Source organism: Vigna unguiculata, chromosome 7, assembly GCF_004118075.2.
Source record: "Vigna unguiculata cultivar IT97K-499-35 chromosome 7, ASM411807v1, whole genome shotgun sequence".
In the NCBI taxonomy this organism is placed as follows: Eukaryota; Viridiplantae; Streptophyta; class Magnoliopsida; order Fabales; family Fabaceae; genus Vigna; species Vigna unguiculata.
Window position 1 is genome coordinate 5,520,133 of NC_040285.1, and position 22,760 is coordinate 5,542,892.

Below are 22,760 nucleotides of genomic sequence, written 5' to 3' on the forward strand. Positions count from 1 at the left end.
AAAATAAATTAAACTTAAATCAACCTATTAATAGAAAAAAAAAACAAGTAAAACTGTGGGAACATTACATTAGATATATAGCACATCACATACAGTAACCATATTAATAAAAGTGAGAAGAAGTGGAATTAATGAAGTAAGATATTCGTAAAAGAATTTGGAAGATGATATTTTAGATTATGTGGTGTGCGTGTTTGAGAATGAAGAAGATCCTAAAGATTAAGGAAGAGATGGAAAACACATGGAAGGTTGAGGTGGCAATGGGGCGAACAAAAAGTTAGAGGTAAGCGACATGGAACGATGATTGGACAAAATAAGTATGGGGACAAGGGAGACAGACCCACATGTTTGATAAAGGTTGGAAAAAAGTAGCAGGATTTATGATCATTCATTTTGAGCAAACCTATACCTCTTGCTTGGCAGTTAGCTAATAATAGATTCACATACAACGTGTGCAATTTTAAGTCTTTGGAGGAGAGTTTCATCATTGCATTCCTGTTCTCTCCAACTGTAACCTTTCTTCCTCACACTCCCAACAAACCATTACAACATGCACGCTCTACCTTATAACTCTTAATAAACATATTTTTTAAATTAATTCTATAATCATTTTAATTTAATTATGTTAAATAAATATTTTTAATGTATCAAGTTTTTATATTTGAGTTATTTATACCATTTGATACATTATAGTTAGATTACTAGTCTTAGATATTACGGAAGTTAAGTGGTCAAGTCAAAATTTAAGAGTGAGATTCTTAGTAGAATAATTACTGAGGGAGAAATTATTGTAGGTGCCATCAATTGTCTCTCCATGGCGAGACCAAGTGGACTGGGTCACAATGGAATAAGGAAAATTATACTTTGATTCTCATTTCTTAACTCCCATTTCTTGACTCCCAACCTTTACTCCTTGATGTGACTTAGTGTAGACCATTGATTTTTTCAAATAAAAAGATAGTGATATATTAATCAATGATTCACACTAAGTCATGTAAGAAAGTAAAGAATGAGAGTCAAAATATAGGAGTCATAATATCATTGTCCTAAGTAAAAAAAGTTGTACTCTGACTAATAACTATAATTTTTGGCCTAATGGTAAGTGCTCAATCTTAACATTAAATACCGTTATTTAACACATAAACATATTTGTTTAAGAAGATTATATTTATCTATTTTTAAAATTTAGAAAATAAAATATATCAATTTAAAAAAAAATTAATTTTGCGTTCAAATTTAGAAACTAAAAATATATTTATTATATTAATTAATAAGTCCAAATTTTGTTTCAAGTGTTGTTTCTTTTCTAATATCTCTATCAAAATTACACATTCTCGCAAACTTTAATATTTATATATTTATGCTAAAAGTGTACGGACAGTTATTTGGAGAATGTTTGAGGTGGGTGTGATTAATGTAAGGTGGATGAGCCAACAAGGAAAACATTTGGTTTGGTAACATGTGAAGGTATTTTTCGTTGAAATATGGACAAATATTTGAGCAATTTTACTTTTTATATTCGTATAGTTTTTGTTATCAAAGCTCAATTAATCAGGATAATTCTTACTAATCATTGCTTGGTTGGTCCGATATATGGCTTGAATGTGATTCAATACTTGTTTTCAAAAGCCTAATATTCTCCCCCAGTCTATTAAAAGTTGTTGGAATTGTTATTGGACTATATATAATGTTATTAATTTTTTTATTACTCATTTTTCAAGAAGAAAATAATATATAAATGTAATTTATTCGAAAAGAAATAGAAAAAATAAATTCTTAAAAAGTAAATTTTCAGTTTAATTCAACTATACAAAATCAATTTATAAAATGAGATTTGTATTAATTTATATATACTATAAGTTTGGCTTATTTTAGTCGATGTTAAATTTTCAACATACTCTTTTCACGTTGAAAATATACATATTGAATGTGAAATATGAAATTACACATCAATAAGTGATATAATAGTAAGTGCTGTACGATAGATATAACAAATAACAATTTTTTTATAACTTAAAACATAGTAAACTTAACAAACAATAAATTTTAAATAATTATGATAGTATTTTAAAAGTAAATTTTAAGTTTAAGTTAATATAATAAAATTAATTTATAAAAAAAATTTACACTCATATATTATAAACTAATTTTGAAATGAAATGAATTGCAAAATATATAAAGTTAAATGAAATGCAAGTATATAAAGTAACTAAACATTTCTATATGATATTTTGAGTGGTGGTTCTTATTTTTTTTCCCCGCTAAAATATTTGTACAGTTCTTTCTAATACTTGATGTGGATATGAATACTTGAAAAGCCCTGTGGGGACAAAAAGTGCAAAAGCACCTTTTCTGACCATAAAGTGATGATATCGAGTTTTACACTAATGTGACGTAAAAATATCTCTTAATTAGGAAACGAGTTAATTTTTCTTGCTTCTAACTTTTATCTAATCAAAATTAAATCACTGACGACATAAATACTTTGAGTTTATATTAATTAAATGATAATTATGATTAGCAAAATTTTATCCATAAGAGAAATTGGCATTTTTTTTTCCTGGCATTAATGTCAAGACATCAATTATTAGTGTACGTCGTACTGCTATAGTATACTTTATAATATTAGTATTTATCTTTTTAGAGAAAAGTTAATTGTACTGTTAAATAAATCCTAATTCTTTTTGTGATTGTAGTTGTCCGAAAAGTTTCTAATTTTATGTATAAAAAATAGGATTATTTCTTACCAATTATATGATTTAATTTTTTGATATACTCATTTTAAAAAATTCTTTAGAATGATTTTTTTTGTATTTTTTCTAAAAATGAAATGTCCAAAGATGATTTTGAATACACATCATTTGGGTAAATAAATAAACATTGTTTTCATTACATGCCAAAATTTATTTCTCTTTCAAATTTTATTTCAATTCCTTAACCTGGAAAACGTACTATTGATTGCTTGTGTGCAAAGTACTTTGAATCCAGTCTCATTCCTTGTAAACTAAATTTGAAATTAGAGGATCTTAGCAAAACCAGTATGAAGAAAGAACACCACCAAATCCATTAAATTTCGGAGATAACAAGAAACAAAAAAACGAAACCCTAGTAATCAGAAGCAATCATTTGTTCATATAAAACATATATTCTTTTATATTTTGTCCATAAAATTTTATAAGGGTGAGATAAAAGAAGAAGAAAAGAGAAGAGAAGTGTACGATATAAATGAATAATTTATCAAAAGGAAGAACTGTTATAATTAACATGCAAAAATGGCAAAGCTTTTTTTTTTCTGTAAAAACATTTGGAGCCAAAGGAAAATCTTGCTATTATAATAATAACCTAAAGGGGAATGATATTTTAACAAAGATAATGATGGGGAAAACAATAACAAACAATATACCAGAGAATGCAGCGGATATAATTTCCCCTAACTTGCAAGAATCTATGAGGAGCAATAATCAAAGAGCAGCAATAATAAACCACCAAAAGCACAAATAAAGGCACCAAGATTTTTAACGTGGAAAACCCCTCAAATCAAGGGTAAAAACCACGAGTCGTCCAGACCAAAGAAATAGCTTCACTATGATCAACAAGAGTACAAAAGAGTCTTAATCAATAGCACAAATTAGTGCCAACACCCAACCAAATAACAAAGCAACAAAGCTTTCAAATAGAGAAGAACAAGAGAGGAAAACCTCTACAAATCACTGCTGCAGTGCGAAATTAATATCTCCCAACTCAGACCTCGTATCAAAGATCCGACCGGTCAGAATGAAGAGCAATGAGTTCCGAACCTGCTGTAAAAATTTCAGCCCGATCCAACGGTGAACGAATCCGCAGCGCCGAATTTACTGCGACAGCTCTATGAAAAACGTGAACAGAATTTTCCCTCTACCTCTCCCTCTATGTGTTAGGGCTTTCAGTGTGTTCTTACTCTATTGTTCTGCCTCTCTCTTTATTTTATAGCCTCCTCTCCACTAGGTTTAAGTGAGACATGGGCTTCTCAAATTTTGGGCCTTTTCTCCACATAGGAAGGGAGCCCAATACCCAACAAATCTCCCCCTCACAACTATGTGGAGATAACCGCCAAACCGGCGATCTCACAACAAACTTCAAACTTTCCTCTTGGCAATGCTTTAGTCATCATATCAGCACCATTATCATCTGTATGAACTTTTTCCAACTCCAACAACTTAGCATCCAAAGCATCACGTATCCAATGATACCTCACATCAATATGTTTGGATCTAGAATGAAAAGTTGGATTCTTACCAAGATGGATAGCACTTTGGCTATCAACAAACAATGAATAGTTATCTTGCCTAAAACCAAGCTCCTGCAAGAATTTCTTCAACCATAACACCTCCTTGCATGCTTCAGTAATAGCAATGAACTCTGCCTCTGTAGTAGACAACGCTACACACCTTTGTAGTCTTGATTGCCAAGCCACAGCTCCTCCTGCAAACTTTATCAAATAGCCAGAAGTGGACTTTCTGGAATCAATATCCCCAGCCATATCTGAGTCTGAGTAACCCATCAAAGTAGGTTGATCACCTCCAAAACAAAGCTTCATATCAACTGTACCATGAAGATACCTCAAAATCCATTTCACAGCATTCCAATGCTCTCTACCTGGGTTTGACAAAAATCGACTAACTGTACCAACAGCATGTGCAATATCTGGTCTTGTACACACCATCGCATACATCAAACTGCCCACCGCAGATGCATAAGGAACTCTACTCATATTGGTCTTCTCAACTTCATTTGAAGGACTCTGTTTAACACTCAGTTTAAAATGAGTAGCAAGAGGAGTACTCACAGCTTTAGCATTTTCCATCTGGAATCTCTGCAACACCTTCCTAATGTATTGCTCTTGTGATAGATAAATCTTCTTTTCTCTCCTATCACGTGAGATATGTATGCCAAGAATCCTTTTAGCAGCTCCCAAGTCTTTCATGGCAAAAGACTCGCCAAGTGTCTTCTTTAACCTGTCAATTCTGGAAATATCTTTCCCAACAATAAGCATGTCATCAACATATAATAACAGGATAATAAAGTCATCATTAGAAAACCTTTTAACAAAGACACAATGATCAGAAGTAGTCTTCATGTAACCCTGCTCACACATAAAAGACTCAAACTTCTTATACCACTGCCTTGGAGCCTGCTTCAAACCGTATAGACTCTTTCTTAGTCTACACACATAATCTTCCTTGCCTTTAACAAGAAAACCATCAGGTTGCTTCATGTATATCTCTTCCTCCAAATTACCATGAAGGAAAGCTGTCTTCACATCCATCTGCTCAACCTCCAAATCAAGAGTAGCAGCTAAACTTAGCACAGTTCTGATGGATGACATTTTCACCACAGGTGAGAAAATCTCATTGAAATCAACACCCTTTTTCTGTCTGAAACCTTTCACCACTAATCTGGCCTTGTACCTTGGAAGCGTAGAATTTGAATCTTGTTTCACCCTGAAAATCCACCTAGTTTCCAATGCCCTTTTGCCCTTAGGCAATTTCACCAAGTCGTAAGTGTGATTATCATGCAAAGATTTCATCTCATCTTGCATTGCATCCAGCCACTGTTTCTTCTCTTCACTATCCAAAGCCTCTTCAAAACACTCAGGTTCTCCACCGTCAGTCAAGGTTATGTACTCATCACAGGAATACCTTGTAGAAGGTTGTTTTTGTCTATTAGACCTCCTGAGTTGGACTTGAGGTGATTCAGGTATATCACCAAGATCGTCATCATCATCATGTTCCTCTTGAGCATCATCAATTGGAACCTCTACTCCACTTCCAAACTGTTGATCATCAACATCACCATGTTGCTCATTGTCTTGAGCTTCCGTTTCAACATTCTCCAAATTGTGAGTGGGCAACCTCATCGGATTACCATCAGTGAGATTACTGTCTTTCTCGGGTGTGGTCTTCTTCACCTTATCAATGTCTTCAATGGTCTGATCTTCCATGAATTGTACATCACGGCTTCTAACAAGCTTCTTCTCAACAGGATCATAAAACCTGTAGCCAAATTCATCCTCACCATAGCCAATAAAGATACATTGCCTTGTCTTTTTATCTAACTTGGATCTTTCATCCTTAGGAACATGAACAAATGCCCTGCAACCAAAGACACGCAAATGATCATATCTAACATTCTTACCAAACCAAATTTTGTCTGGCACCTCAATATTCAAAGCAACTGCGGGACTGAGATTAATAACATGCACAGCTGCAAGCAATGCCTCTCCCCAAAAGTGCTTAGGCAACTTTGCTTCTGAAAGCATACATGTAACCCTTTCAACCAAGGTCCTGTTCATCCTCTCCGCTAGACCATTCAACTGAGGAGTTTTAGGAGGAGTCTTCTCGTGTCTAATACCATGCTGCCTGCAATAAACATCAAAAGGTCCACGGTACTCACCACCATTATCACTACGGATGCATTTCAGCTTCTTGCCTGATTGCCTCTCAACCATAGCATGAAATTCCTTGAACTTTTCAAGTACTTGACCTTTCCGCTGAAGAGCATAGACCCATAGCTTCCTGGAACAATCATCAATAAAAGTAACAAAGTAAACTGCACCACTAAATGACTTTACCTTTAATGGGCCACAAACGTCAGAATGCACCAATTCAAGTAATTCTGACTTCCTTGAGGGTGGATGCTTCTTAAAAGATACTCTGGTTTGTTTACCAGCCATGCAATGAGAACATTTCTCCAATTCTGCATTTCTCAATCCCATAAGCACATCCTTTTTAGCTAAGCAGTTAAGCCCTTTCTCACTTATATGACCAAGCCTCCGGTGCCACAAAGATGCCTCCATATACATAGCATTCACACTGTCTTTAGCAACCAAAGCTTTAGTCCAATACAATTTAGATTGTTTCTCCCCTCTGGCCATAACCAAGTTACCTTTAGTGAGCTTCCATTTACTAGAACCAAAGTGATTGTCATAACCACAATCATCAAGCAACTGCACAGAGATTAAATTAAAACGGACATCCGGAGCATGTTTGACTCCTTTAAGCAACAACTGCACTCCCATGTTGGTTTGCAGGCAAACATCACCAACACCAATCACTTTAGACTCACCATCATTACCCATCTTCAACACTCCAAAATCACCAGAAGTGTAAGATGTGAAGAACTCCTTCCTAGGTGTAACATGCAGTGTAGCACCACTATCAATAATCCACATGCTCTCATCAGATACAAGATTAACGGACTCAAAGTCACGAAGAAGAACAAGATCACCATCTGTAGCAGTAGTGACACGATCATCATCATCATGATCATTCTCTCTCTGTTTGCCCTTCTTGTCTTTGTTCTCCTTTTTCCACTTAAAACAGTATTTCTGAATGTGTCCAGTTTTATGACAAAAATGGCACTCTAAATTCTTGTATCTTGACTTGGACTTGCTCCTACTCTTCTCTCTACCACCTTTATGTTCCTTTTTCTGACTTCTCCCCCTAGCTTCTGTAACAAGCATCTCAGACTGAGATGAAGAACCATGTGCCTTCCTTCTCATCTCTTCATTAAGAGCACCGCTCTTTGCCATCTGAAAAGAAACAACACCATTCGAGGCAGAGTTCGTAATTGAAACCCGAAATACCTCCCAAGACTCTGGTAGAGTATTAAGCAACCATAATCCCATAACTTCGTCATCAAACTTTATGCCCATTCCTGACAATTGATCTAGGAGCCCTTGAAACTCATTTAAGTGATCAGAAATAGAAGAATTCTCCCTGTACCTCAAATTCATCAAGCAATTTAACAAATACAATTTATTATTGCCCGACTTAGAAGCATACAAAGACTCAATCTTCTCCCACAAAGCTCTGGCATGTGTCTCATTAGCAATATGATTATAAACATTATCTTCAACATATTGCCGAATAAAACCACATACCTGTTGGTGCTCAAAGTCCCATTCTTCTTCAGACATAGAATCTGGCTTCTGTGTAGCAAAGACCGGAAGATGCAATTTCTTGACAAATAATAAATCTTTCATCTTGCCCTTCCACAAATGATAATTTGTACCATTCAAAGTAATCATCTTTGCATTTGCCTCCATCATTCAAGCAAGTAAATATAGCCCAACCAAGAGCTCTGATACCACTCTGATGGGGAAAACAATAACAAACAATATACCAGAGAATGCAGCGGATATAATTTCCCCTAACTTGCAAGAATCTATGAGGAGCAATAATCAAAGAGCAGCAATAATAAACCACCAAAAGCACAAATAAAGGCACCAAGATTTTTAACGTGGAAAACCCCTCAAATCAAGGGTAAAAACCACGAGTCGTCCAGACCAAAGAAATAGCTTCACTATGATCAACAAGAGTACAAAAGAGTCTTAATCAATAGCACAAATTAGTGCCAACACCCAACCAAATAACAAAGCAACAAAGCTTTCAAATAGAGAAGAACAAGAGAGGAAAACCTCTACAAATCACTGCTGCAGTGCGAAATTAATATCTCCCAACTCAGACCTCGTATCAAAGATCCGACCGGTCAGAATGAAGAGCAATGAGTTCCGAACCTGCTGTAAAAATTTCAGCCCGATCCAACGGTGAACGAATCCGCAGCGCCGAATTTACTGCGACAGCTCTATGAAAAACGTGAACAGAATTTTCCCTCTACCTCTCCCTCTATGTGTTAGGGCTTTCAGTGTGTTCTTACTCTATTGTTCTGCCTCTCTCTTTATTTTATAGCCTCCTCTCCACTAGGTTTAAGTGAGACATGGGCTTCTCAAATTTTGGGCCTTTTCTCCACATAGGAAGGGAGCCCAATACCCAACAGATAATAACCTAAATTGATCTTGAACCTTGACAAAGAATCTAATTGGAAGAAAGGAAAATCCAAAACACTAAGGACATCAGAAGAAAACGAATTAGGAGCACCCAAAAAAAAAATCTTTATTCAACATAATACTTGATTCATTCCAACTCAGTTATTATCTCAGTTACATCAGAATCATAATCCATACATATATATATACTCATGCAGAACTATACGATGATGAGAAAATTATGCCCCTCTCTCTCTCCATATACATATACATATACATATACATACATATATATATATATATATATGATTTTTCAGAGGTCACCTCCTGAATCTTGCCAGCAAAGAAGCATTGCAACACATTTTCTGAAGATGTAGAATCTTGCCCTATGTTCTTTGGCGAGTTTACTGCATCTGTGAGCGAAGGACATGAAAGGGTGAAAGAGATGGGAAATGCAGAAGTTGATGACTGTGTTCTTCATTTGTGAGTGATGTTTTTGCAGAATGATTGGTGATGATGATGATATTGAAGGGAGAATGAATGAGAAGAAAGAGAGTGGAAGAATATGTGATTTATAAGCACAACGTACGACTGAATCTGAATTATTTTTTTGTTACACTGTAACCTACATTTTGTGCTCCTGTCTTATCTTGTACAGGTAGGTATTCCATACCATCATCACCATCATAATATTATTACCTCAAATCATTTTTCTTCTGTAATTATACAGTATCATTACAACGTTTTATCACTTTTTAAGGACAAGGTTGTCTTGTTTATATCAACAAAATAAAAAAGGTTAATGTTGAAGTCAATATGAAATTTTTTAATAATAAATCTTGTTGAGTTTGTCTTGGAAGATGTTAATCTATATATAAAATTTTTAACGAATTTTTTGAAATACCGAGTCACTTTTTTTGTTTTGGGTCTGTTCAACATAAGCATATAAGTCACTTTTGACACCGATTTTGGGCGAACCGAATTCTATAATCCTCTTTTTTTTACCTCGGAAAAGTTGTCTGAAATTACAAAAATGTCACCGCGTCATTATATGTTTCAATTCCTGGCCAACCGAGTCATATAAGACGAGGTAAAAATGTGATTCTACACTAGTATAATAATCTAATATCTCTTGGTTAATTTAATTATGTTTAATCTTATAATGTTAATTATACTTGGCATTTCATGTAATTGAGATGTACTTATTATTTCAATTTTACTAAATATAATACTAGTTAAATTGTTGGAAATAAACATAGACTATAAGGTATATAATCAAATTTACATGGTTTTTTACGAATATACTTTTGATTGTTGATTTATAATATTAAGTTTACTTTTAATCTTGTAAACTCAGTTGGTTAATTTTAATCCTTAAATTCTTCGAACCTTCTAAAATAAATTTTGCAACATCTTGATTGATGACTTAATTTAATTAAATTCATATAATTATACTACTAAGTAATGTTGTAAGTTACACCGGAAATTAATTCCAAAAATTTTGAATTAAAAAAAAAATACATAGAATGAAAACATGTGCAATATATTAAAATACATGTTATTTTATACTTGTTTGTATTAAGTTTTGTTTATGTTTGGTTTTGTCATTGAAATGGTTATTATTATTTATAGAATAAGAAGTTATTGTGCGTAAATATCTGGTGTGTATCACATCATCACCGATCACGATCAAATCATCAACAATGGGTACTTACTTATCACCATTTGTCACCACTAATCACTAAAATGATTATCACGTAACACATTTTTCTGAATCATACTTATAAATAGTGGCTGGGGATATTGTAGCAAATTTCCTAAATTGTTATTGTGGACAAACAACGTGTCATCACTGTGCATGGGAATATCATTTCATTCAAGAATATTGCTATTATACCCGTGAGTATCAGAGTGGTTGGTGCTTTAAATTTTCTGCAGGTAAATTCATCTTATTTAGAAGGAAATATTTAGAATTTATCTTATTATAAATATAAACAGATTTATGAATACATTTTTTCAAGGAAAATATAAACAAATTATCATTTTAATCTATTCTTTTGAAATATATTTCAAAATATTTTATTTAAAAGTAAGCGCATCTTAATATATATTTATAATTAATATTATATGTATGTGATAGGAATCTAAGTGAGTCTAAGTCTCACATTAGCTAAACATGAGAAAGTAGAGTACTATATGAGAATAAAGATTCATAAACTTATTCTCTTAAGGTTTTTGGTTGAGAGTAATGTCAATTTCTTATGTGGTTGAACTCAGACGAGTGCAATATGGTCCTAGTATCAAAAGTCTTCCTGACAAAACTTTTAGGTAAGCGTGTTAAGAAAAATGATGGTACAGAAAAAGGGAATGAATTAGTATTTTAAAAACCTTTTCTTAGTAATAAATTTTCAAATAGCCTTCTTACAACAGTGAATTATGAAATTTTATTAAAATGTAAAAAAATAATATCACATGTTAGCATGAAAATATGAAAGAATTTAAGATGTAAAGAGTAGAAAATGTCAATCATCACAACTTTAACGAGTCACTATCTTAAAAGATAGATTATAATCATATGTCACGTACGAAATAATACACTCAATCAAAATAAATAAATTTCTTTAAAATTTATGAAAAAATTATACAATCATGCAAAACTCTATTAAGACCTCTTGTGATTTTTCAAAATATTAAATTAAGACCATGAGTATATCGAATTATTTCACCTATTTCATTCGAGTACAAAGTTCTAAGAAACTTTTAAAAGGTAGAAATTCGATTCTAAATGATTTAAACTAATTAACTCCAAAATTCTTTATGAAAAGCTTTTATAATAGTTGATTTAATCTAGATCTAACGAATTAACAAAATCTTTATTTAAACTAAACTCCAAATAATCAATTATGGCTTAATATAATTGATTGTCTCACTTATAATTAATAATTAGTTATAATATGATTTAATCAATTATTTATAAATCTTTCGCTTAAACAAATAGCTTATGTTTTAATTGATTTATGATGTTTATAAAACATTTTAAAACTATTTCAAAAATATTTAAGGTTCTCTCAAAGGAAAAAACAATTAATATTAATATGCATAAACTAAAAAAAAAAGTACTAATACATGATTCACACACATCAAGAGATAAAAATATTACACAATTAATTGTTCTAAGATACATAATAAAAACACAAATTATATTTTAAAAAAATTTAAACTTCGCAAGAGTCTTGATAAACAATGTGTCACTTTTTTATGATGACGCAACAAATTCCATGTGATAAGATATGTGGCACATATATAATAGCATAAAATACACTTTCTCCTCCTTTGGGGCATCTACAAAATTAAGAAAATAGATAAAGAAATTTATTTTATTCATTGAAAAACAAGTTCACTATAATATGATACAAGCAAATTGATAGAAGGTCATATATGAAGGCCATATTACACTAAGATTCCCCAAAATTTATATAAATTTCATAATTTTATTATTATCTTTAATTAATTGTAGTGATTATTCAAAAGAATCAAATTTTACGTATTTTTCATCTAAAATATCATAAATTGCATAAATATTTCAAAAGTAAAGCAAATTTAAACAAAAAAAAATGTATAACTAATAACCAAATAACTAACAAATGTTATGAAAGTATTAAACCATTGTTACGTATTGAACTTGAAAGATGTGATAAAACATATTCAAGTAACTACTCACTTTTTTAAAATATGTAAAAGTCAATACTTATAGCAAATAAATTAATGGTTTTTTCAAGAGTCCTTCTTTCAGGTTTACATGGTAGTTACTCCTTTGAATAAAGTAGTGTAATAAAGATTTTGGTATAGTGTTTTAACAGTGGAGTTTTTTGGAAAATATCTGGTATATAGAGAATAAGTTAATCTCATATCATATACAAGAGAGATAAAACAGGGAAAGGAAATAAAGAATAGTTAAATCAATATATTTATGGGGAGGTTAGAAATTAAGTTTGATCATATTCAACATTGTAGAAAAACTACAGTTAAAGCTCTCATTTGATATTTTCAAATATTTTCTTGAAAACCATAAAAGTTTGAACTAGTTGAAATGGTTTTTAACTTGTTGAAATGTTTGAATTGATGAAAACAAGATTTAAATCAATTAAAATACTAAAGTTTTTGTTCAGAAAACCATTTTATTATGTTCTAATTGATTAAAATATGAATCAATTGATTAAACCCACCGAAGAATATAATTCATCCAAAAAAAAATGTGAATTATGACAATTTTTTAAACCATCACAAATGTAAATGATAACGGTCAAAACCGACACAATATATAAAATAATCGTCACAATTTACACAATTTTTTAACTATAATTTCAATTTCAATTGATTAAAATCTATGAAAATACACGTTTATGAGAAAAAGAACATAACTTGGAAATTGGTTAGGTTTTCATTTGTGAATTTTTATCTCTCCTTATTTAAAAAACATATAGTATTATGCTTGGTTACATGAATAAAAATATACTTTGCTTCCTCATCTTGATTTTGCTTGTTTTTGTTTCTTTGTATTTAAAATGTGAATGTTATTAGTCTATATTTCTATAATTCTACATTGGTCTTGTGATTCTATCATGGCTTCTTCCTTAATTCATCTAGAAATAGAATGAATAGTCTTTTTTTGTCTATCTAGACCTTGTGGAGATTTTTTATACAAATATGAAGTTTTAAGTGATTTCAACCCATTAAAATGAATATATGATTTTTGTCTATCTATAGAATGAATAGGAGAACTTTTATTCATAACAAAATTCTCACTATTTCAACCCATTAAAATGTGAATCATCAATTCATTAAAATCATTAAAATGTCATTTTAAGTGATTTCAATAAATTAAATTGAAATTTTTTTAGCAACTCATTTTACAATGTTTAAATCAATTGAAACAGGTCTCAATCTATTCTTTTTATCAGTTTAGCAAATTAGGTTTCTATCTTTAAATGTCTCTAAGATAAATTGAAATAGTTTTTTGAAGTATGTATTTTACACATTTGAAACTCTTGTTGGGAAATAAAAATATCTTTCTCAAAACAGTCTTTCAAATATTTTTTGAAAATCAAGACTCAAGTTTTAAATCCCACTTTTATTGTGAATCACCTAGCATTGCTTCTAGAGGAAAGTAATCCTTGTGCATCATTGTGGATGTGATTTCGTTCCAATTTTATCTCTCTAAATGTGTAATTAGTTTCTTGACAAAGCTTTCTTGTAAGGGTCAACGAATATAATTCTTGATGTTATACTATTTTCCTTATTTATTAAAGTTCATTTGAATCTAATACATGGTGCATGGTTATGAAAAATTAAAGAACATTTAAAATAACATTTCTTGAAGTTGAAAGTAGATATCTTTGAAATTATTCATTGATTCAAAGTTAATTCTTCATTCACTTTGAAAAGTTTATAAATTGTTTGAGAGTGTAATTTACTTCCCCTGTTGAGCTTAACCTATTCTTTTTAACACTATAAAAGGAGAACTATTTATTGAGACCCCACGTAGTCCAACCCTAATATAATAAATTGAAAAACGAAACATATTTAAATAAATTAACTCACCTAACTCACTAAAGTATGATGATGAGTTTAGTCAAGTTGCAAAATTTTACCTCATTATAAGCTAAATTAAGTTTATTTGCATGTGAACCCCTTTAACCCGTTTTACAACCCTAATTGGGATAAGGGTGAAGGACAAGTCTTCATGCTCAATCATTGAAGGTATTTAAAGGTGTGGGACAAACGATTAATAAGGTTGACGTATGTTGGATTTTTCTTCTACATTTATCTTTCATTTGGATTGCTTTATATGTTTACTCCACTTGTCCAAACGTTGGGACATCTTAAGATAATGATATATATATATATATATATATATATATATATATATATATAATCTACAACTTAGTTAATTTTTTTTGTGATTGCATAAAAAGTTTATAGTAATTACACATAATGATTAAATCGAATATATAGAACTGCTATATATGCTTAATATTGTGAAATTCACTTGTTATATAGTTATGATTTAATATATGTGATGCGGATTTTAGAATTTATAGAAAAATATATTAGCCATAACTAATTTTGATATTTATGTGAAAATAATTACTCACATTTTATCATTTTATAAAATTAGTTTCAGTTGTTTTTGAAAGGCAAAGATATAGTACATTACTTTCCAAAGTAACAGAGATCTACGAAAAACTCAAGAAACTTTACTAATCCTGAGAGGTGCTGAGATAATAATACATTAATTTTGTTTATATATTGACGTAAAATAAAGTACTTTTTTATTTTTCAACATTGTAAATATATTGATATATTTGTGAACATAGGAGAAAATGAAATTCCTGTAATGAATAAGATTGATGGACAACATTTCAAGCATACAGAAGTTTCATAAACTGCTGAAATAAGTCACATGAAATAAGTTCAAAATCACACAAATTTGAAGAGTATAGAAAAGTTACACCAATCACTTCAGTAGTTAGGGTTAGACAAACATTGGTTCCAACCCTAGGCAAGTGGGTTTTTTTGTCTTGTTTATTTTTTAATTCTATTGTAAATAGAATTCTTTTTCAGCAAATATATTATGCAGCCTTTAGAAAGTTTGGCTGCAGAATTTAGTAGTGAGGTGATTTAGCTGCAAGAATAGGAGCTTCACCTCTTCTCTCCTTCACATAGGAGACGTATTCACTATAATGCATGGTAAACAAGGTGCTTTGGTATCTTGTTAGCTGTAATTGCATCCTAAGTTCATCGGTTATAGGACCATTGTACCCTGATTTACGTATCAAAGAATCAATGGCCTCTGTTTTTGTCCAACCTGAAACCCCAAGCAAAGAAAAACAAGGAATAATGCATCTTTTCATTTCCACCATGGATGGAACAAATTCAAGGAATTTTCAAAAGATGATGTAAATTTATCTGTGGCATCTCAATTTGGTATATCTCAGATATCATTTCCAAAATGTAAAAAGAATATTCAATAGAGAACATAAGTTACCTTCATTGGCAGCCACTTCAGGTAGGTATGTGGCACTACGCCTTGTGCTATACACAGGATCAGAAAATTCAATAATTATACCATGCTTTTCTATCTGCAAATAAACAAACACACACAGTCTAAAAGTGTCATAGAATAAATATTTTATATCACTGAAAATTGTGCATTATCTAACAAACACACATACTGTTTCCTTTCATAGATTGTACCAAAACATTTGCAAACAACAAATTTATAAGAAACGACAGGTCGGCAGAGGAAACCTTCTCAGCAAGTGATAAAACCTTCTTGAACATTCCAACAGCAACTCCTATCAAATCATCAAAATCAGAAGTCTATTGCTTGCAAAAAAACATTGCATGACACTATTAGGGCAGCTAGGTTCCATAGAGCTCCTTCTGTTCAAAGGGAAGGATCAGACCTAATGCTTGAGTCTTAGGGAGGCTGGCTGATTCCAAAATTTGAATCTGTAACCTCTGGATCACTTGTTTCTATCACAACATTACTAGGCCCCATCAAATGTTCCAGAAGTCCATTTTATTGTTCTCACTTTCAACCTTTTTGTTGGGACAACCCTATTGTCCCAATTTATTCATATTTTTTTATTGCTAATAAAAAAAAAAATAAAATAAAACTAGGCCTCATCAAATGTTCCAGAATCCATTTTTTCAATCAAGGTCACTTTTAGTTTCTTCCAAAGTAAACTTCAGTCTTCCTCTATCCTTTCTTAATAAAACTATTTTCTACTTAATTCACTTTTCTCTTAAAGTCTCAAATGTTCTCCTTACAAAACGAATCACTGAAGATAAATTAGAAGATTAATACATGATTCAAGACCAATTTTCTCTTCCAAATTTATTGTGGACAAGGATGATGCTAGCATTTAATCAGATTATGTCAACTACTGAAAATGCAAAAAGCTTCCAAAAGAAACATCAAAGCCAAGGGAAAATAGTTATTTGGTTACAATAACCAAGGCAACCTGACCAGGGAATAACTACAACCCATAAATATTTACACAAACTTCTAACAGAAGGCAAAACTTATTTACAAATTTTACAGATCCAGATTTGTAATCCAAATACATAGTTCATAAACACAAAGAAAGAGTTATGTTAGACGTCCGATTATCCAAGAATCACATGAGAAAATAGAGAAAGAGGAAGAACAAAGATGAACAAGAATAACATAGGATTATATGCAAATAGCAGAAATCACATAGGGGGCAAGTTTTAAAAGCTCAAAGAAATTGGGGCAAAATAAAGACAAAGGGTAAAATAGACCAGAAAGCGAAACAAGCAAATCAGCACATACCTCCCAATCTAGATAATTGTTAGCAGTTTCATAGTCAGTAAGAATAGACACTGTACACTCCAAAAACGGCAGCTCGTTAGCCTGTATGGGTGGAAACCTTCTGTCCCTGAGGGCACTGCAAGATGATTATGCAAGCACAGAACACAAACACATAAGTACTATATTAATGATGCAAGTACGAGGAGCAACGTAGTTAGTTCAAATAAATGTCAACACAACATGAGATACCTATAACATCAACAAACCTGGTCAGTGCATAATCTTTGATTCCATTGATCAAGCTGCGTGCTTCCAGAGTTCCAATGCATCCTCGAAGTCGAGGATCTCCTCCATTCACCACTTTCTTCCATGTAACAAACAATGGGCTAAAAACAAAAACACAGTTGCTTCAAACAAGGACACCATATCATGTCATGTTGTTAACTCACAAGTAGAATTTTGTTTGGCAAAAAAGGACATCCCCAATCAGAAATCATAGATTAATCCCTTACAAGGCAAATAAATTTCTTAACGAATACGTCTTGTAAAATATTCTTCTCCATACCACAGCTCAGCTATAAATTCTGACTTAACTAAACAGAAAACAAATATTTTCTTTCTCTAAACCAAAGACGAAATATTTGTTCCTCCATTTGTAATTAAGTTCTGTTTGGATCAACTCCTCTATAAACAAGAGAGAAAAAAACCTCCCAGAAGTTAAAATCAACCCATGCACTTAAACTTTACAGCAGTTATCTTATCTAACTCCTCAAAGAGGTGCGTGGATTGATTTTTAACTTAGAACAAAGCTCAATTTATTTCACCTTTTTCTTCTCTGGGAAGTGACTAAGAAACTTATGACCTTATTTGAGCATATTCCCATGGTAGAACGAGCAAAAATTAAGAAACTTTTAAACATCACAAAATTTAAACAGTAACTCGTCAAAAAACCACAACGATTTTCTTCCCATTTACAAAGAAAAATACATATTATGCCAATAAAGAAAAAAAATTTATAAAAATTTATAAAAAAAAAAAAAAAAAACGAGAGAGGAATTACTGCTGAGCCTGATCGAAGGCCGGAGGAGGAGCTTCCTGGTTGTTGTAGTGAGCGACGAGGGTGTCGAAGCAGTAAACAACCATTTCCTGGTTCGCCGACACCATTTTTGTGTATTTCTCCGAAAAGGGTCTTCTTGATTCGTTATTGTGTAATTGAAATCAATAATCGGTGGTTGTCGGGGATTTTAGGTTTGGATGAAATAAACTTAACAGAGAGAAGGAAAGAAGGTTTTCCTTTTTCTCTCTCCCAGCTTCTTGCTTGCAAGCAACCAGCACTTTAAATAAATTAATGAAAAAAATATTCAACCTCTCTAACTTTTGTGGTTAAATTATTCAATTTATTTTTCTTTCTTTTTTTATTCCATTTTATCAAGAGGTGTAAACGATAAGGTTGACAAGTTTGGCCAATTTTCAACACTTTTAAGCTTAATAATGTCGGTTTCTTATATATACTATGTTAAGCATATATTACATTGTATATTTAAACGCAGAGTTTTTGAAATATTTAATAATAAATGATATTATGTTTTGGTTTATATCATAATTTGATTAGTGTGAAAAATAATTTGAAAATAATTTGAAGTCTTAATGACAAAATGTTTCATAAAAATTCACATAAAAGTCTCATCAAAGACAATATGAAGAAACTTGTTTAGAAACAAGATATGGTAAAAAAGATAAGACTTTTACAAAGAATAGACAAAGAACTATTTCTCACATCCTATCCATGAAAAACAACATCTTATTTTCAAAAGAAAACTTATAAACAAAAATGTATGAATAAGTAAGCACAACTTATTAAAATTTGATATCCACGAAAATGAATCTTGTTCAATTGTAGATTAGACAACCTAAGTCAAGTAGAAGAGATGCAACCCATGTATACATATCTTTGTGACATATTATTAACTATGTTGATCTTGACACAGTACTAACCATGAATGTCTAAAAGCTCCGTTTGGCATCGCTAGTGATAAAAAAAAAAATTATAGTTAGAAACGTGTGTTTTAACCACTTCATCATATTTCTAGTAGAGAATGCTAGTAAAAAGTCACGCAAACTCTAACAACATTACTTTAAAGCACATTAAAAGTAATAAGATAGTGGCATGTGTTTGATTCGACAGATAATATCATAACTTTGGTGTAAATCTCTAAAGTTATAATGCAATATTTTCTAAACATAATGCATTAAATTAAGATAACATTTTTTTATTATCTAAAATATTTGAATATTTTTTTATTTTCTTAAGATGACAAAAAATTAAGAAAACAAAATGAGATAATGGATAGCATACGAAGACATAAACATAAATAAAAAAAAATCATAAAGTAATAATTACCTACTGTTAAAATAAATAAGAAATAGAAAATAGTATAAATAGGTGTAAAAAGTTGAATAGAGAGAGGTAGTAAGAAAAGAGAAAAAAAAAGGAGAGAGAAAAAGAAAAAGAGAAAGAGAGAGAGAAAAGTTTAAAATATTATTGATTTAATTTTAGTGTTACATATGACGACAAAAACATTTTTATTTATTTATTTATTTACATGTCCAGTCTAATTAAAAAATGGTTATAATTAAGTAGCTATTAAGACTTTTTCTTATTAGTTAAGATCTTGAATTAATAAGTAATATGAAAGTTTAGACATGTCTTAATTACAAAGGAAGTCATTATTATTGTAATCATTAGAACTTAATTACAAGATTAACAAGTAATCCTTATTTATATAGGCATTATTTTAATACATAAGGCATCTTGAAAAAATGCATAGCTTTACTTGCATACAATGATCCCCAAGACTTGAGTGTCACAGAGTTTTCTGCAAGTGGATTCTTCCTTATTGGAATCATCATGTGTGACACTCGAAGATCCTAGGATCGTCCACCTCAGGATCTGTGTAAGAACATTTAGCGCCCACCATGGGACCTCAGTGAAGGTTTTCCTCGACCTAGGCCCTTCATGGTAACCACCCACAGCCAGGCACAACCCTCCCACGAGATGAAGTCCAACCTACAAGCCACCCTCTATAGCCATATCCAAGCTCTATAGCCTCGAGTGTGCAATAGGGACAGTGTCACGAGGAGGCATTCCACTCCTTGCAGGAGCATCATCAGGCTGAGCTGCAAACCATCAACCAAAAGCTCGCCAACTTTTAAAACCGAGGGTCCCGACCTCTTCTAAGGGCCCCATCACCCATGGTGGAGTCTTGGCACTCGTCAAACAACACCAAGTCCACTTGCCAGTCCCAACATAATGTCCCACCCCGTATCCAGCCCCTAGTCCCCATAGAAATAGGGACAATGAGGGGGATGAGTGTAGCCCCCCACCACGAAGTAACCATCAACATGCATTGGGTCACTCTCCAACAAGGAGAGGTAGAGGGGATTGAACCTGGTCCCCTCATTCGGGGGACAGGAGAAGCTCGCGTCGCGCTCGCCACTCTCGGAGAAGCCTAGAGGAGCGACGCTAAAGATGTTGAAATTCGGTTGAATCCCGTCACTACAAAGCGCATTCATGGCAGGGACAACGACGAGATTGACGACGAGCTTCATTTAAGCAAGCCTACTCTCCAATTACCAATGGTTTCCATCCATTCACAACTAGGGTAGCTCGAGCCAAAATCCCTAAAGGAATCACCTTCAATATTCACAAATATGAAGGAACCTTTGACCCAACGACACATCTCTAGGTGTATCATATATAGGTTAGTATCCATACTCAACATGACCGAGTTTTTTGTAGGTTATTTCCCACTACCTTGCATGGCTCTTCCCTAGATTTGTACTACTCGCTGCCTCCAAGCTTAGCCAATTATTTTAGCACTCCAAGCAACATGTTTAAAGCAAGGTTCATTGATCGTAAAGTTGTGCCTAGTACCTCTACCGCCTTCAAATATGTAGAGCAAGGGGATGTAGAGACTCTCTGCCATTTCATGGAGCAATTCACGACAGCCACTACATCTATACATGACCTCACCACTTTTCTGGTCATGCACGCTTTACTTTGCGGGTTTTTTCTCAAATTCCCTCTTCACGGACAAGCTAACGAGCATGGATGAGGTTCGAGAGCGTGTAACTTGATACATGGCCATTGAGGAAAATCGAACGAGCTAGAAGGGTTTCAACCTCAGCCGCAAACGTTAAAGACATGAAAGGTTCTACACCCCCAAGGCAAATAGCCACATCACATTATCCAAGGTGCACCTTCCTCAACGTCAACCAGGATACCGTCTTGAGAGAGACATGCAACCTGGAGCTCATCCAACTTCCCGAGCCTCGCCCACCCCCTCGTCACGCCAACCTGGACAAGGTATGTGTGTATCATCAAGCTATAGGCCACACCACTAACTAATGCAGATATTTGAAAGACCTTATAGAAGATCTAGTCCGTTTCAAGGCCTTAACTCGCTTTGCACAACAATGGAGTAGCTAAAGTCGGGGACAAGGCAGAGGAGGCCAGGGTCGAGGTAAGGGATGCCAAGGATACCAAGGTCGAGGTCGAGGACTAGTGGAACAGCCTAACATGGTTGTACAAACACTAGTAAGTGAGTGACATGATGTCCAACCTCAACAAAGTGCATAATAGGTGGTACGTAGCAAATCATACAGTTGAACCCCGCTATTGAAACCAGAAAAAATCATCCACATAATAACGAGAGGTTTCACCGGAGTTGAAAGCTCCAGGGCTGCCTAGAGGTTCTCATCTCGAGGCGTGCCACCTGTCACATTTTTTTATGACGATTTCAATACCAGTGATCCAATCAGGACGACTTAGTTGTCATCACACCAAAAATCGTCAACTGGCGAGTTCACAAGATACTGATAGACCAGGGGAACTCTGCTAACAGTATGTTTTGGTACGCTTTCAAAAACTTCAAGTTGATGTCAAGCTCGTCCAACCTCACTTAAAGCCCCTCCTCCTCTGGTTTGTCGGAGTTAGAGTTCACACTAGGGGCTACATCGACCTTCCAACAACATTTAATGCCACAAAAGTGTATTGTATCATAAAGGTCATGTATCTCGCAGTTAAGGTAGATACCTCTTACAACATCTTGATCGGAAGAAAAATTTCAACCAGCTCGAAGTAATGGTATTTATCCCGTACAAGGCCATGAAGTTCCCATTTGAAGACCATTCCTCGATCATAATTGTTAAGATAGACATGAATGAGGCCTGTATGCACCACCCAACTCGACAACACCGCTAACGACGACTTTCACAGATCCCCCACAAACATCGCTTAAAGGCTAGGTGCGTGAACACATCCACCAAGTGGAAACCCCTGACATGGGGACATAACAACTTAGTATAGAGTTCGACCCCAATGTCGAACTTTAGGACGACAATCGACCATCTTTCAATGAGCTTATGCAAGAAGTTCCCCTAGGCTCAAGACCCTCCTAGGTCACTAGGGTAGGTACTAATGTCAAGAAAGAGGTAAGATAGTAGATGAAGCGTGTCCTCGCCCAAAAATGTTTTTCTTCAACCATTGCTTCCACAGTTTGAATCTGGTAAAAACATGTGTGTTTGAACAAACGCCTTTCTTAAGATGATATA

At 33.1% G+C, this 22,760-nt stretch overlaps 1 protein-coding gene across 1 annotated transcript; it reads right to left on the reverse strand.

The window, feature by feature from the left end:
- Positions 1-15,190: 15,190 nt before the first annotated feature.
- Positions 15,191-18,504, reverse strand: LOC114192477 (uncharacterized protein At2g38710). Its single transcript, XM_028082212.1, has 5 exons — positions 18,208-18,504; positions 17,414-17,533; positions 17,169-17,283; positions 15,855-15,948; positions 15,191-15,674 (listed from the first exon to the last, which is right to left on the reverse strand). Exons 1-5 carry the CDS (start codon positions 18,309-18,311, stop codon positions 15,472-15,474), a joined length of 636 nt encoding a protein of 211 aa, XP_027938013.1. The 5' UTR covers positions 18,312-18,504; the 3' UTR covers positions 15,191-15,471.
- Positions 18,505-22,760: the final 4,256 nt, after the last annotated feature.

What these genes read in the sequence shown, in the direction of transcription:
- LOC114192477 (XM_028082212.1), bottom strand. Translation starts at nt 18,311, where the DNA reads ATGGTGTCGGCGAACCAGGAAATGGTTGTTTACTGCTTCGACACCCTC. An exon ending in GCCTTCGATCAGGCTCAGCA is followed by an intron (nt 17,534 to 18,207) that starts GTAATTCCTCTC and finishes TTTTGTTTTTAG; the next exon opens with CCCATTGTTTGTTACATGGA. An exon ending in TGAAGTGGCTGCCAATGAAG is followed by an intron (nt 15,675 to 15,854) that starts GTAACTTATGTT and finishes TTGGGGTTTCAG; the next exon opens with GTTGGACAAAAACAGAGGCC.